Here is a 13,294-nt window from a genome sequence, read left to right on the forward strand (position 1 = left end):
CCAAGAAGCGCTGAATGGCTTTCACCCCGAGAGGACGGGGCCATTTGAGTACAGCAGAGAGCTTCTCAGGATCCATCTCCAGGCCGGAGAGAGTGATAATGTAGCCCAAGAAGGGCAACGAGGTTCGTTCAAACAGGCATTTCTCAAATTTCGCATAGAGCTGATTCTCCCAAAGACGTTGCAAGACCAGGCGAACACTCCTTCGATGCGAGGATAGATCAGGTGAGAAGATGAGAATGTCATCTAAGTACACCACAACACAGGAGTACAGTAAATCTCGAAAAACCTCGTTGACGAATTCCTGGAACACTGCCGGGGCATTACAGAGTCCAAATGGCATGACCAAATATTCATAATGGCCATCACGAAAATTGAAAGCCGTCTTCCACTCGTCCCCAGCGCGGATTCGGATCAAATTATAGGCTCCTCGCAGATCCAGTTTGGTAAAGAGCCGGGCCCCCCTCAGCCGGTCGAAGAGCTCTGGGATCAGTGGGAGAAGATACCGATTTTTAACAGTGATATTGTTCAGCCCTCGATAGTCAATGCATGGCCTGAGGGATCCGTCTTTCTTCCGGACAAAGAAAAAACCCGCGCCAGCAGGAGAAGAATATTTTCGAATGAAACCCTTGGCCAAGTTTTCTTGAATGTACTCTGTCATGGCCGAGGTTTCTGCTGGAGACATGGGATACGTTCTCCCCCTGGGGGGGGGGTAGCTCCTGGAATCAACTCAATGGGACAGTCAAAGAAGCGGTGTGGCGGCAAGGAATCTGCTTCCTTCTTACTAAAGACGTCGGCATACGCGTGATAGGGAGCCGGAAGTCCTGAAAGGTCGACTGGCTCCTGAGGCGGGTGAGGACGGAGCACCGACAACAGACAGCTTTCTTGGCAAGAATGACCCCAGTGCAGAATCTCTCCAGAGCGCCAGTCCAGCACCGGATCATGCAACCTGAGCCAGGGTAATCCTAGTAGAATGGCGTGGGGCAAATTGGGTAGGACATAGAAAGCTATCTTCTCCCGATGAAGAGCTCCTATTTGGAATTCCACTTCGGCAGTAACCATGGTGATAAGTTCCGGAAGTGGTCTGCCATCCACAGAGGAAATCACACGCGGGCTTTCCAAGGTAACCACTGGGATCTGGAACTTGTCCACCTCCTCTAGCCGAATAAAATTGCCAGCCGCACCCGAGTCCACATACGCCTCCACAGATCTACGCTCCCGACCTATCATAATCAAAGCAGAAACGGTAAGGGGTAGAGAGGAATTAGGGTCACCTAGGGAGGCCTCTCTTACCTGGCCTAGGTGGAGGCGTTTCCTGGCCTCACAGGACAGGTCCGCAGAAAATGATTGGCTCCGCCACAATACAGACATAGGCCCTCCGTCATCCTCTCCCTGCGCCGTTGCTCAGACAGTCTTACACGGTCAATCTGCATGGGCTCAGGGGCGGCACTGGTAGAGGGTGCAGAGGAACGCGGAATAGGGGCTTGATAGAACCTAAAGGGTCTCCTCCCTGGCTGCTTCACGCGAACGCTCTAGGAACCGGAGATCTATACGGTGGCCAGAGTTTTGAGGTCCTCTAGAGTGGTAGGGGTATCCCGACCGGCAAGCTCGTCCTTAATTTTGCTAGAAAGACCCCTCCAGAAGGCTCCCACTAGAGCCTCATTATTCCACCCAAGTTCCGACGACAACGTCCAGAAGCAGATGGCATATTGTCCCACGGTGAGCGAACCCTGACGGAGGTTGAACAAAGCCTCAGTAGTAGAAGCCAACCGTCCAGGCTCGTCAAACACCTTGCGGAACGTATCAAGGAAATTTTGAATACTAGAGACCACGGGATCGTCCCTCTCCCACAAAGGATTCACCCAGGCCAAAGCCTCTCCCTCCAGGTGGGACACGATAAATGCCACCTTGGCGCGGTCAGAGGGGTATTGCTGTGGTAACAGCTCAAAGTGCAGTCTGCACTGGTTCAAGAAGCCCCGACATAGCTTGGGATCCCCGCTGTACCTGGGGGGCTTTCCCAGGCGTGGTGGAGGGTGAGATACTGAGTCCCGGGGTTGGATCGGGACAGCCGCCGTGGACTGTAGGGACAGTAGGCGGTCATCGACGGACGCCATGTAGTTTAAGATGTGGGACTGGGCGTCGCGCTGCTGCGCTAGCTCCTGCTGGAGACCTGCTAACATGGGAGTGTGCCCGGGGTCGGCGGTTTGTAGGGCGGAAAGTCGGGTGTCCATGGACTTCATGAAGGACATTATCCAGGTCTGGTTTTCCCGTAAAAAAAAGTAATTCTTTTTGCGTAGCGGCCGCGGCTCCAGCGGGGTCCATGGCCTGATTATACTGTGACGTTCAGGGAGAGATAACGTCCGAGAGTGGACCCTCTGGGTCACGAACCCGGAGCCCCTGGGTCGAGCGCACCAGGTGATGACCGACCCCTGTACAGGGATCGTTAGGGGCAGGACCGCAGGGGGAAGAACCGCGACTGCTGGAACCGAGAGGGGCGGATCGAGGGACTGGAGAAGGCAACCGGCTGAAGAGGCTTACCAAGGCCCAGAACTCCGTGCAGGAGGATAGAGAACAAATGGAGGACCGGTAGACAGAGGGCTGGATGCTGGGCAGGGAACAGAACGGACACTGGAGGACGGAACAGAGACAGGGAACCGAGGAGACGAAGGTAGTGACACTAGGAGTAGGCAGGACAGAGGACGGGCAGGAAGACAGGGCAGACACCAGAGGTAGAGACAGCAAGACTAAGACTAGGGAACGTACGAGACGTAAAGAGACCTATAGGAACCTATAGGCGGCCAAATTAGAGCAGGTAGGGACACACAATAATCAGGCGTCCTCCCCTTGTGGGAGACGCCTGAAATATCCCCTGCCGGTAGGCGATAGGCTGGCCACTAATCGGCCGCCGCCCACCGCAGGGTTAAATCACCCGATGGCCGCGCGCCCGCGCCCTATTGCGCATGTGCGGGTTAGCCGCTGTTGGGAGACCAGGAAGGCGGGGCACGCGTGAACAGGAGGAGGAAGGAGGCGTGCACGGACCGGAGGAGGGAGGAAGCGGCGGCGCGCGACGGACCTGGTAAGAACTAGCCGCGGGGGGGGGGGGCCAGAGCTAGGGGGGCGGCGGCGGTTACGACCGGCGCCGTTACAGGTGGTCCCAGGTCTATGCAGGTTATTCACTAGGTCCCCCCGTGTGTTCTGGGATTTTTGTTCACCATTCTTGTGATAATTTTGACCTCAAAGGGTGAGATCTTGCGTGGAGCCTCAGATCGAGGGAGATTATCAGTGGTCTTGTATGTCTTCCATTTTCTTATTATTGCTCCCACAGTTGATTTCATCACACCAAGCTGCTTGCCTATTGCAGATTCAGGCTTCCCAGCCTGGTGCAGTGCCACAATTTTGTTTCTGGTGTCCTTCAAAAGCTCTTTGGTCTTCACCATAGTGGAGTTTGAAGTGTGACTGTTTTGAGGTTGTGGACAGGTGTCTTTTATACTGATAACAAGTTCAAACAGGTGCCATTAGTACAGGTAATGAGTGGAGGACAGAGGAGCCTCTTAAAGAAAAAGTTACAGGTCTGTGAGAGCCAGAAATCTTGCATGTTTTTAGGTGACAAATACTTATTTTCCACCATAATTTGAAAAATAAATCTTGCCAAATGAGACCAGCTGATTTTCTGGATTTGTTTTTTCATTTTTACTCTCATAGTTGTGGTCGACCTATAATGTCAATTACAGGCCTCTCTCATCTTTTTAAGTGGGAGAACTTACACAATTGATGGCTGACTAAATACTTTTTTCCCCACTGTATTTTTACAAAATGGACTTCCAGTATGGTGGTAGGTATAAATATAATATTTATTTAATACTAATGTTAGTAAGGTCAAAAACTAGCTACAACTTCCATCTATCATACAGCTTAATTCTTTATTAGACAATATTGAAACAAAATACAATTTCTCCTCAGTGTAGGTTACAATAAAGAGAGAGGCCTACCTAATAATACTCATAGTAGAGCTGTATTACTATTGATCACTTGTAGATGCAATGTTTTATGCAGTATTGTGATAGTGGTCTGTAGACCTACATTGTATTGTCTTTTGAGTATGTATTGTGATTGTTTAAAAATTCTGTTTATAAAATTTCAATAAAGATACCTTATTTAAAAAATAATTTTATTGTCACCCTCAAAGTATTTTCAACTTGGTGTCCTATGTTATTTCCATGTACTATTGCTGTTTATTTATCTACTTGCTACAGGGTATTTACTCTATTTTTTTTTTATTCTGTATTTGTAGAATAACTCCCTCAGTTAAATAAAATGTTACGAGAAATTGCCCTCCCTAAAGGTTTCACTATCTACATAGCTTCATCTGGGAAGGAAAGGGGTAAAAAGTCCATTTCTTAGGCCTCATTCAGACGTCCGATTTTTGTGTACGTGATTTTCACAGATGGCACTCATTCCTATGATAATCTATGAGGCCACATTGACATGCTTGATTTTTTTTTTTCCTCGGACCAAATGGTCCTTGGAAAATATCGGAGACATGCTTGACTTTGATCTGAGGGTTGGATCAAAATCAACAATGCGAGTCAATGGGTCCGTGAAAGAAAGACTGTACTTGGGTTACATCCGTGTACAGTCCGGTTTCACCAACCATCAGAATGGAAAAGTTGGAGAATTTTTTGTCTCTTTCTTAATATCTCCATGTGCGAGAAAATTGTATAACACTTGTACCACACTCTGATCTTCAGAGTCTGAGCATAGTCTGATCATAATCAGATTTTCTACTATGCAAAAAAATTGGACGTCTGAAAGAGGCTTGTATGAGGCTTATATGAAATCTGACGTGCAGTTGGACCACTTGAGTCTTCAAATATTTTGCATTCCAGAAATATTCTTAATAAATCTTCCATTGGCAGATTTGGAGTGTGCAGAGTGGACAACTTCTGAGACAATGCCACGAGACGTCTGTGAATAACATTGACGGTTGGGTGACTGATATTCATTTCGCGCCAGACAGTAAACTATTAGTAACCTCTGGGGCCCATGTCAAGGTAAGCTTGGTATAAATTGGTCCTCACTGATTTATATATTGTTCATATATAAAGAGGCTGTAGAGATAATTTACCATAAAATTAAGTATAAAGGGGATTAAATAATTAGGGTGTAGTTTCCAATACCAACCGTTGATGCTCTATTTTTGTAGCAGCAGGACTTTTTCTAAGTGAAAAATTGTTAGTATAGAAAGCATCATTTAAAGAAATCTATTGCTGGAAGAATGTCCTTTGGCATTGTGTTACATTATACACTTAGGTCCTGAAATATTTGGACAGTGTGACACAAGTTTTGATAGTTTAATTGTTTACCAAAACATATCCAAGATGCAGTTAAATAATAATTATGGGCTTAAAGTGTAGACTTTCACCTTTAATTAGTATTCACATTCTAATTGGAGTAAGGGTTTGAGAATTACAGCTCTTGAATATGCAGCTGCCTCTTTTTAAAAGAACCAAAAGAAATTAGATAATTGTCTCAAAAGCTTTTTAATAGGTTGCATGGGCTATCCTCTCATTAATCAGTCATCAGTTAATTAGGCAAAAGGCCGGGAGCTGATTCCAGGTGTGGAATTTGCACTTGGAACCAGTTGCTGTGAACTCTCAACATGCGGTCAAAGGAGCTCTCAATGGAAGAGAAACAGACTATCATTAGGCTGAAAATTAAAGAAATCCCTCAAAGAGATTGCAGAAATGTTAGGAGTGGTCAAATCAACGGTTTGGTACATTCTGCAAAAAAGAGTGCACTGATGAGCTTGGATACTCAAAAAGGCCTGGACGGAAGACAAGAGTAGTGGATAATCACAGAATCCTTCCATGGTGAAGAAAAACCCCTTCACAGCATCCACACACGTGAAGAACACTCTCCAGGAAGGCGGTGCTTCAATATCTAAGTCTTCCATAAAGAGAAGACTTCATTAGAGCAAATACACAGGGTCACCACAAGATGAAAAACATTAATCGGCTATAAATAGAAAAGCCAGATTAGACTTTGCCAAAAAAAATCTAAAGAAGCCAGTCGTCCAATTCTGGAAAACATTGTTTGGACAGATGAAACTAACATCAACCTGTACCATAAAGATGGGAAGAAGAAAGTATGTAGAACGCTTGAAACGGCTCATGATATGAAACACACCACATCCTCTGTAAAACATGGTGGAGGCAGTGTGATTGCATGTGCATGCATGGCTTCTAATGTCACTGGGTCACTAGTATTTATTGATGATGTTACTGAAGACTGAAGCAGCCGGATGAATTCTGAAGTTACAGGGCTATATATACTTTCTACTCAGATTTAACCAAATGCATTAATGTTGATTGGATGCTGCTTCGCAGTACACATGGACATTTAACCGAAACACTGCGGCGACCCAGGAGTTTTTTAAAACAAGGAATGAAACATGGAATATTTTGTGATGGCCGAGGAAAGCACCAGATCTCAATCCCATGCATTTCACATACTTAAGACATAACTTGACCCCTTCACGACATTTCACATACTTGTACGTTAAAAGTCATGTCCCTGATTTTGATGTGGATACACGCCGATCCTGCATTTTTCCACAGTCATCATGTGCCTTTATTAGCTGCCGGTGGAATGGAATGTTATCCTGTTAAATCCCGCTGTCAATTTCTGACAGCAACAATTAATACACACCAGCAGGGTTGCGCTCCCATTGGCTTGATTGTGGGGCAGCAATGGGTTGCCATGACAACCGGGGGTCTGCTGAAGACCCCTGTCTGTCATTCTTATCCTTTTGTGAAAGCCAGTGTTTAGCTGCCATTCATAGATCGTGATTTTTTGCACTGTATATAGCACAAGCGATCAGACGATCACAGCTTCAAATTCTCCTTACGGAACTATTTAAATATAATGAAAACTGAGAAAAAAAGCTTATAAAAATATTTAAAAAGTTCAAATAACCCCCCTTTTTCCCCATTATAAATAAAACAATAATGGAAAAAAAAAACAACACATACCGTATATACTCGAGTATAAGCCGCCCCCCGCCCCCCACCCCCCCTATTTTGCCACAAAAAACTGGGAAAACTTGTTGACTCGCGTATAAGCCTAGGGTGGAAAAAGCAGCAGCTACTGCTGCCAATAAAAGAAAAATTAATTGAGACATCAGTAGGTTAAATGTTTTTGAATATCCATATTGAATCAGGAGACCCACATAATGCTCCATACAATTCATGATAGCCCCATAAGTTGCTCCATACAAAATACACCCCATATAATGCTGCACAATGGTTAATAATGGCCCCATAAGATTCTCCATAGAATAATATGCCCCATATGCTGCTCCATAAAGGTTATGGTCCCATAAGATGTTCCATAGATTATGCCCACATAAGATGCTCCATAGATTATGCTGCCCCCATAAGGCCCTCCATAGATTATGCCTCCATATGCTGCCCCCATAAGATGCTCCATAGATTATGCCCCCATATGCTGCCCCCATAAGATGCTCCATAGATTATTCCCCCATATGCTGCCCCATAAGATGCTCCATAGATTATGCCCCTATATGCTTCCCCATAAGATGCTCCATAGATTATGCCCCCATATGCTGTCCCCATAAGATGCTCCATAGATTATGCCCCCATATGCTGTCCCCATAAGATGCTCCATAGATTATGCCCCCATATGCTGACCCCATAAGATGCTCCATAGATTATGCCCCCATATGCTGACCCCATAAGATGCTCCATAGATTATTCCCCCATATGCTGCCCCATAAGATGTTCCATAGATTATGCCCCTATACGCTGCCCTATAAGATGCTCCATAGATTATGCCCCCATGTGCTGCTGCTGCTGCATTTACAAATAAAAGAAAAATGACATACTCACCTCTCCGTCGCTGGGGCCAGGTGCCGGTGTCACTACTGGCAACTGAGATATTTACCTGTCCTGCATCCATCGCTGCTTGCTGCTGTCTGGCACGTCATCTGTCAGTGACGTTCAGACTGCAGGGGGCACGGCATGCACTAACCACGGCACCGCGCCCTCTGCTGTCTGAACGTCACTGACAGATGACGTGCCAGACAGCAGCAAGCAGCGATGGACCCCGGACAGGTGAATATCAGTATACTTACCCGTCCTGGCGCTGTCTGTGCAGCCCCCAACTTCTCTGCGATCTCCCTTCCTGACTTCAGCAGTCACGTGGTACCGCTCATTAAACTCATGAATATGCGCATATTCATGAGTTTAATGAGCGGTGCCATGTGACCGCTGAAGGAAGGAAGGGAGATCACAGAGAAGCTGGGGGCTGCAGAGACAGCGCCAGGACGGGTAAGTATGACCTGACACCCTTGCCCCCCCTCCCCCTCGGACCCCCTGGTGTATATGACTCGTATACTCGTATATAAGCCGAGGGGGGGACTTTCAGCCCAAAAAAAAAGGTCAGAAAATCTCGGCTTATATTCGAGTATATACGGTATTTGGTATTGCTCTGTTCGTAAAAGTCCAATCTATCAAAGTGTAATAAAAAAAAAAAAATCAGACCTGCAAACGGCGTAATGAAAAAAAAATTGAAACCCCAGAATTACATTAGTTTGGCCACCGCAACATTGCAATAAGAGGTGATCAAAACATCATATCTAACTCAAAATGCCAAACATGGTATTAGTAAAAAAAAAGTCAGCTCAGGGCACAAAAATTAGCCCTCACTCAGCCCCATATATATATAGCCAGCGCAGTGAATATTCATTTCTCTTTAGCAGCCGGCATAGGAGTTATCCGCAGAGGCCGACTCCTGCTTCTGTGTCCTTCTGCTCCACTGCTGTCGCTCCCCCTCCATCTTCTGGGACAATGACTCGAGTCAGACGTTTTCAGTATAAAAAAATGAGCTGGAAAAACTCTGCTTATACACAAGAATAGACAGTAAATTTAAAAAATACACGTATGCTGTCTCTTACTCTTACTGACCTGGGAGACTCATACTGCCCAGTCAGTTTACCATGGTAACTAAAAGTTAGTCAGTTAGTCAGTTGACCATGGTAACTAAAAAAAAAAAAAAAAAAAAACAATTGTGGAATTTCCCTTTTTTGCAATTTCAATGCACTTAAAAAAAAATTTCCCGCTTTCCAGCGCATCACATGATAACATGAATGATTTAATTCAAAAGTACAACTCATCCCTCAAAAGAATCTCTCATACAGCTATACTGACAGAAAAAAAAGTTACGGCTGTTGGAAGACGGATAGGAAAAAATGAAAGCGAAAAAACAGAAAATTGCAAGGTCGTGAAGGGGTTAAGGCAGAAAGACCCGCAAACAAACAACAACTTATGTCCGCTGCAGTAAAGGCCGGCAAAGCATCACAAAGGGGGAAACCCAACGGTGGCGACGTCCATGGTTTCTAGAATTCAGGCAGTCATTGCCTGCAAAGGATTCTCTGCAATGTTTTATTGCTGGTAAAGTTAGTATGTCCAATTACTTCTGAGGAGGCTTTGTAGAGAAATGGTTGCAATTCCTAAACGTTTCACAGATATTTTTGTTTAACCTCTTCATGCCGTGGCCAATTTCCGTCTTCGTTTTTTCTTCCCAGAGCCATATCTTTTATTTTTCTGTCCACATTGACATATGAGGGCTTGTTTTTCGCGGGACAAGTTGTACTTTTTAAGTTTTTTTAAGGACACCACTCATTTTACCACATAGTGTACTGGAAAATGGGGGAAAAAAAATCAGTGTAGTGTTAAAAAAAAAATCAATTCTGCATTGTTTTTTGGAATTGTTTTAGGCCGGTTTCACACTAGCGCATTTTCAACGCGCGCACGGCCGGGGGTAGCTCCGCCCCCGATCCGGCTCTCTGCCCGGCGTGCCCGCCCCTTCCTTGTAGCGCCGCCTCCTAGCGGACAGCGGCGCCTGCGATCGGCGCACCCTATCTTTAGCATAGGGTGCGCCGATCGTGCGCAGGCCGTGCGCTAGTTGCGCTTTGACCTGCGCTGCGCACTTTTGACGGTGCGCCGTGCGCGCCAAAATCAAACTTTTCGGATTTTGGCGCGCACGGCGCACCGTCAAAAGTGCGCAGCGCAGGTCAAAGCGCAACTAGCGCACGGCCTGCGCACGATCGGCGCACCCTATGCTAAAGATAGGGTGCGCCGATCGCAGGCGCCGCTGTCCGCTAGGAGGCGGCGCTACAAGGAAGGGGCGGGCACGCCGGGCAGAGAGCCGGATCGGGGGCGGAGCTACCCCCGGCCGTGCGCGCGTTGAAAATGCGCTAGTGTGAAACCGGCCTTACGGTGTATATTTTGTGGTAAAAATGACCTTGCAAGAAAATTCTACTCATCAATGCAATTACAGCGATTCACAACATGTCCAGTTTTTTATTATTTTAGTAGTGTACAAAAAAAACAAAACATAAGTTTGCAAAGAAATTGTTTTTGTGGGTTGTTACCATATTCCAAGACCCGTAACATTTTCATTTTTCAGCCGTTGGAGCTGTGTGATGGCTTATTTTTTTGTGGGGCAAGGCGACATTTTTATTAGTACCATTTTGGGATAGATGTGACCTATTAGTCACTTGTTACAGCCTTTTTTTGGAATTGCAGTGACAACAAAACATAATTTTGGCTTTCTTGAATTTTTTCCACTTACGGTGTTTACTGATCGGGTTAATTGATTTTATATTTTGATTTTTTTTTTTTTTCATATTTGTTAAACATTTTTTTTGTAACTTTTTTCCTGCTCTTGTTACCCCTCTTAGGGGACTTGAAGATGCGATTGGCTGGTTGTTTGTGCAGGAAGCCCAAATCATGAAGATTGAATCCCTGTCCAAATATTTCTGAACCGAGTAGATTCCTACCAATGAGCCACACCTCACACATGAAAAAGTATAGGTCATTGCTTCTGAATCGCAAACATCAGTTCCTGCCCCCAAGTAGAACACAACATGATTTTTCCTTTTTTGCACACAAGTCTATTACATAGGCATAGTTTATTTGTTTTTAAATGACGTTTTATTATTTTATTAATGCAGATTTAAATAATCACGTCCTTTGGATAAACAATAATTGATGGGTCCAAGGCAGTATTTCCCAAACTGAAGTCCTCACGGCCCCCCCGTTTCCAGGTGAGAGAATTCCTGGTGCATTGATGATGCTTCCACCGCTTGTGCAATACTAAGGAAATCCTGAAAACAGGAGTTGTGGAGGCCGTGAGGACTGGCGTTTGGGAAACATTGCTCTAGAGTAGCTAGCCATGTTAACGAGCTCCGATATTGCCTCCTTTTGGGACTGATTAATAACATACAGCTCGTGCTTTTGGGCAGTAATGACCTATTATGGTTTCAGGAAATAAAGGTTATTCATTGTAGTTACAGTTTTTCAATGAACTTTATTGATTTAGTTCAAGATCTCTGCTTTTAGTCATTTAGTCGGAGCCATCTTCAGGGCCCTTACTTGATGCCGACTGCCATTTAGTGACCAGTAATTTGGCTTTTCTAGGGTAATTTGGCATTAAAGGGGAACCTACTGATACAAAATGATCTACCACTTGGTTCAGAGACGTGGTGTTACTTCTTAGAGGTCTACAGGTAATGATGGCTGATGCAGCACAGACCTCACATATCTTTGTGGAATTGTATCTCTGTACTGCTTCCATAGACCATGTTTTATCAACAAAGCAGCTGGAATACTTTCACTTATAAAGTCCCTTTTTTCCACAGTGGTGGGATGTGGACACTGGAACCTGCAAACAGACGTTCTACACGAATGGCGCAGACTTGAAGTCAATACATCCGTGTTCTTCTTTTAGAACTTTTGTAACCATTGACAATCTTGGAATTCTGTACGTGCTTCAGCTGGTAGAGTGACAATGACACTGCGTGCGATAAATATGCTGTTCCATTAGGTTCTTTTGATAATCTACCTTATAGAGCAGGATGCAAACTGAGAGCAAACCAACAGGGCTCTTGTACACTTCTCAGCTTAGCACAGCTCTCAAATACGACACGCTGGGTTTTTTTAATTGCCACTTGGCGGTAGGCGGGGCAGAATAACATTGGATTGAATGCCTTTTAATCACACTCTCTTCCTTCTGCTGTCACCAGCTTCCTGTACTGAAAGTCGCCTTAAAGTGACTGCTCCAGTGGAGCAGGCTCGGTACACACTGCCGAGCTGCAGAAGTAGCCATTGGACTCCATTGCCTGTGAATACTAGCTAGATACATTTATTACATAAACTGTGAATTCCTTTCCGGGGACAAGAACATTTTTTTTTCTTGATAAATAGGCAGCAGCAATATATGATTTGCCTATTTTGCACTAAAGTTTGAAAATGACTCCAAAAATGATTCCAGAATGATTGTAGCTTTTATCAGGAACACGGGGCGGTGCGCAGCATGGATCAGACACCCAAGCCTAATTTTGTGTGGTATTTCAATGTTTGATTTATGCCATGTTTGATAAATACAGTAATTGCATAATACAGATTTGGCCCGCTGATTTTTCTGGTGTTTCATCCCTGTGAATGTAGCCATTATTTAGGGATGACTTGGTCTTATCAGACATTACAACGCATGTAAATTGTTTGTCTAGTAAGTAGGACACTACATGTTATCTAATGTCAGCTTTTGTGGAGTCACACATACTGGCTGGTCTCCTCTTAATAATCTGTAAATGTCCCTTTCTTTTGTAATGATATTTTACATTAACTATGGCTTTATCTGAAGCCATATTAAACTTTTAATTAGGGAAAAGTCGCTTCCTGCTCACTTTCCAGAAGCCTATAGTTCTCAAATGTCATTTTTGTTTGCATGATGACTGTAAAGGTTCAGTTCCCAAAACTCTAGCTGGAGTAAATGCTAGACAGGAGGAGGGGGATGCAGCTGCAGCTTCTTTCTCTGAGTTTCTATTAAACTGTTAGAGGGAAGCAAAACAGAAGTCCTTCAGGGGCACACACAAGGAAGAAGTAAGAAAAATCCGGCACTCTGAGGTGAGTATGGTAAAAAAAAAAAAAAACATGAAACTTTTACTAAAGTGGTCCTGATAGATACTGTGTATCATACGTGACTTTTCAGTCAATAGAGATCTTTATCAAACATACCCATGTGTATCGGGCCGCAGGGTGTGGGGGAAGATATAGAGGAGGCAGCGCTTTGAGTATAACAGACGTATGTTGAGCGCTCCATGCTCCAGTGATGGACGTCACTTATACAAACAGCGCGACCTCCTCTAGATCTTCTCTCACACCCTGTGGCCCGATACACATGGGAATGTTTGATAAAGATCTCTATTGACTGA

General features: G+C 44.8%; 1 protein-coding gene across 3 annotated transcripts in view; it reads left to right on the top strand.

Annotated features, from left to right (window-relative positions):
• APAF1 (apoptotic peptidase activating factor 1) overlaps window positions 1-12,750 on the top strand; it is a 195,766-nt gene extending 183,016 nt beyond the window's left edge. For 2 of the 3 annotated variants that reach the window (XM_073556884.1, XM_073556886.1), the window contains exons 26-27: window positions 4,914-5,048; window positions 11,720-12,750. In XM_073556884.1, coding sequence (XP_073412985.1) covers window positions 4,914-5,048; window positions 11,720-11,866 — 282 coding nt within the window. In that variant the 3' untranslated portion in view covers window positions 11,867-12,750. Of the gene's footprint in view, window positions 1-4,913; window positions 5,049-11,498; window positions 11,607-11,719 lie in introns of those variants that run through there. The other variant, XM_073556887.1, reaches the window with a different exon arrangement.
• Window positions 12,751-13,294: the final 544 nt, after the last annotated feature.

This window comes from Dendrobates tinctorius, unplaced genomic scaffold (genome assembly GCF_039654945.1).
Source record: "Dendrobates tinctorius isolate UK_male_01 unplaced genomic scaffold, ASM3965494v1 ptg000241l, whole genome shotgun sequence".
NCBI lineage: Eukaryota > Metazoa > Chordata > Amphibia > Anura > Dendrobatidae > Dendrobates > Dendrobates tinctorius.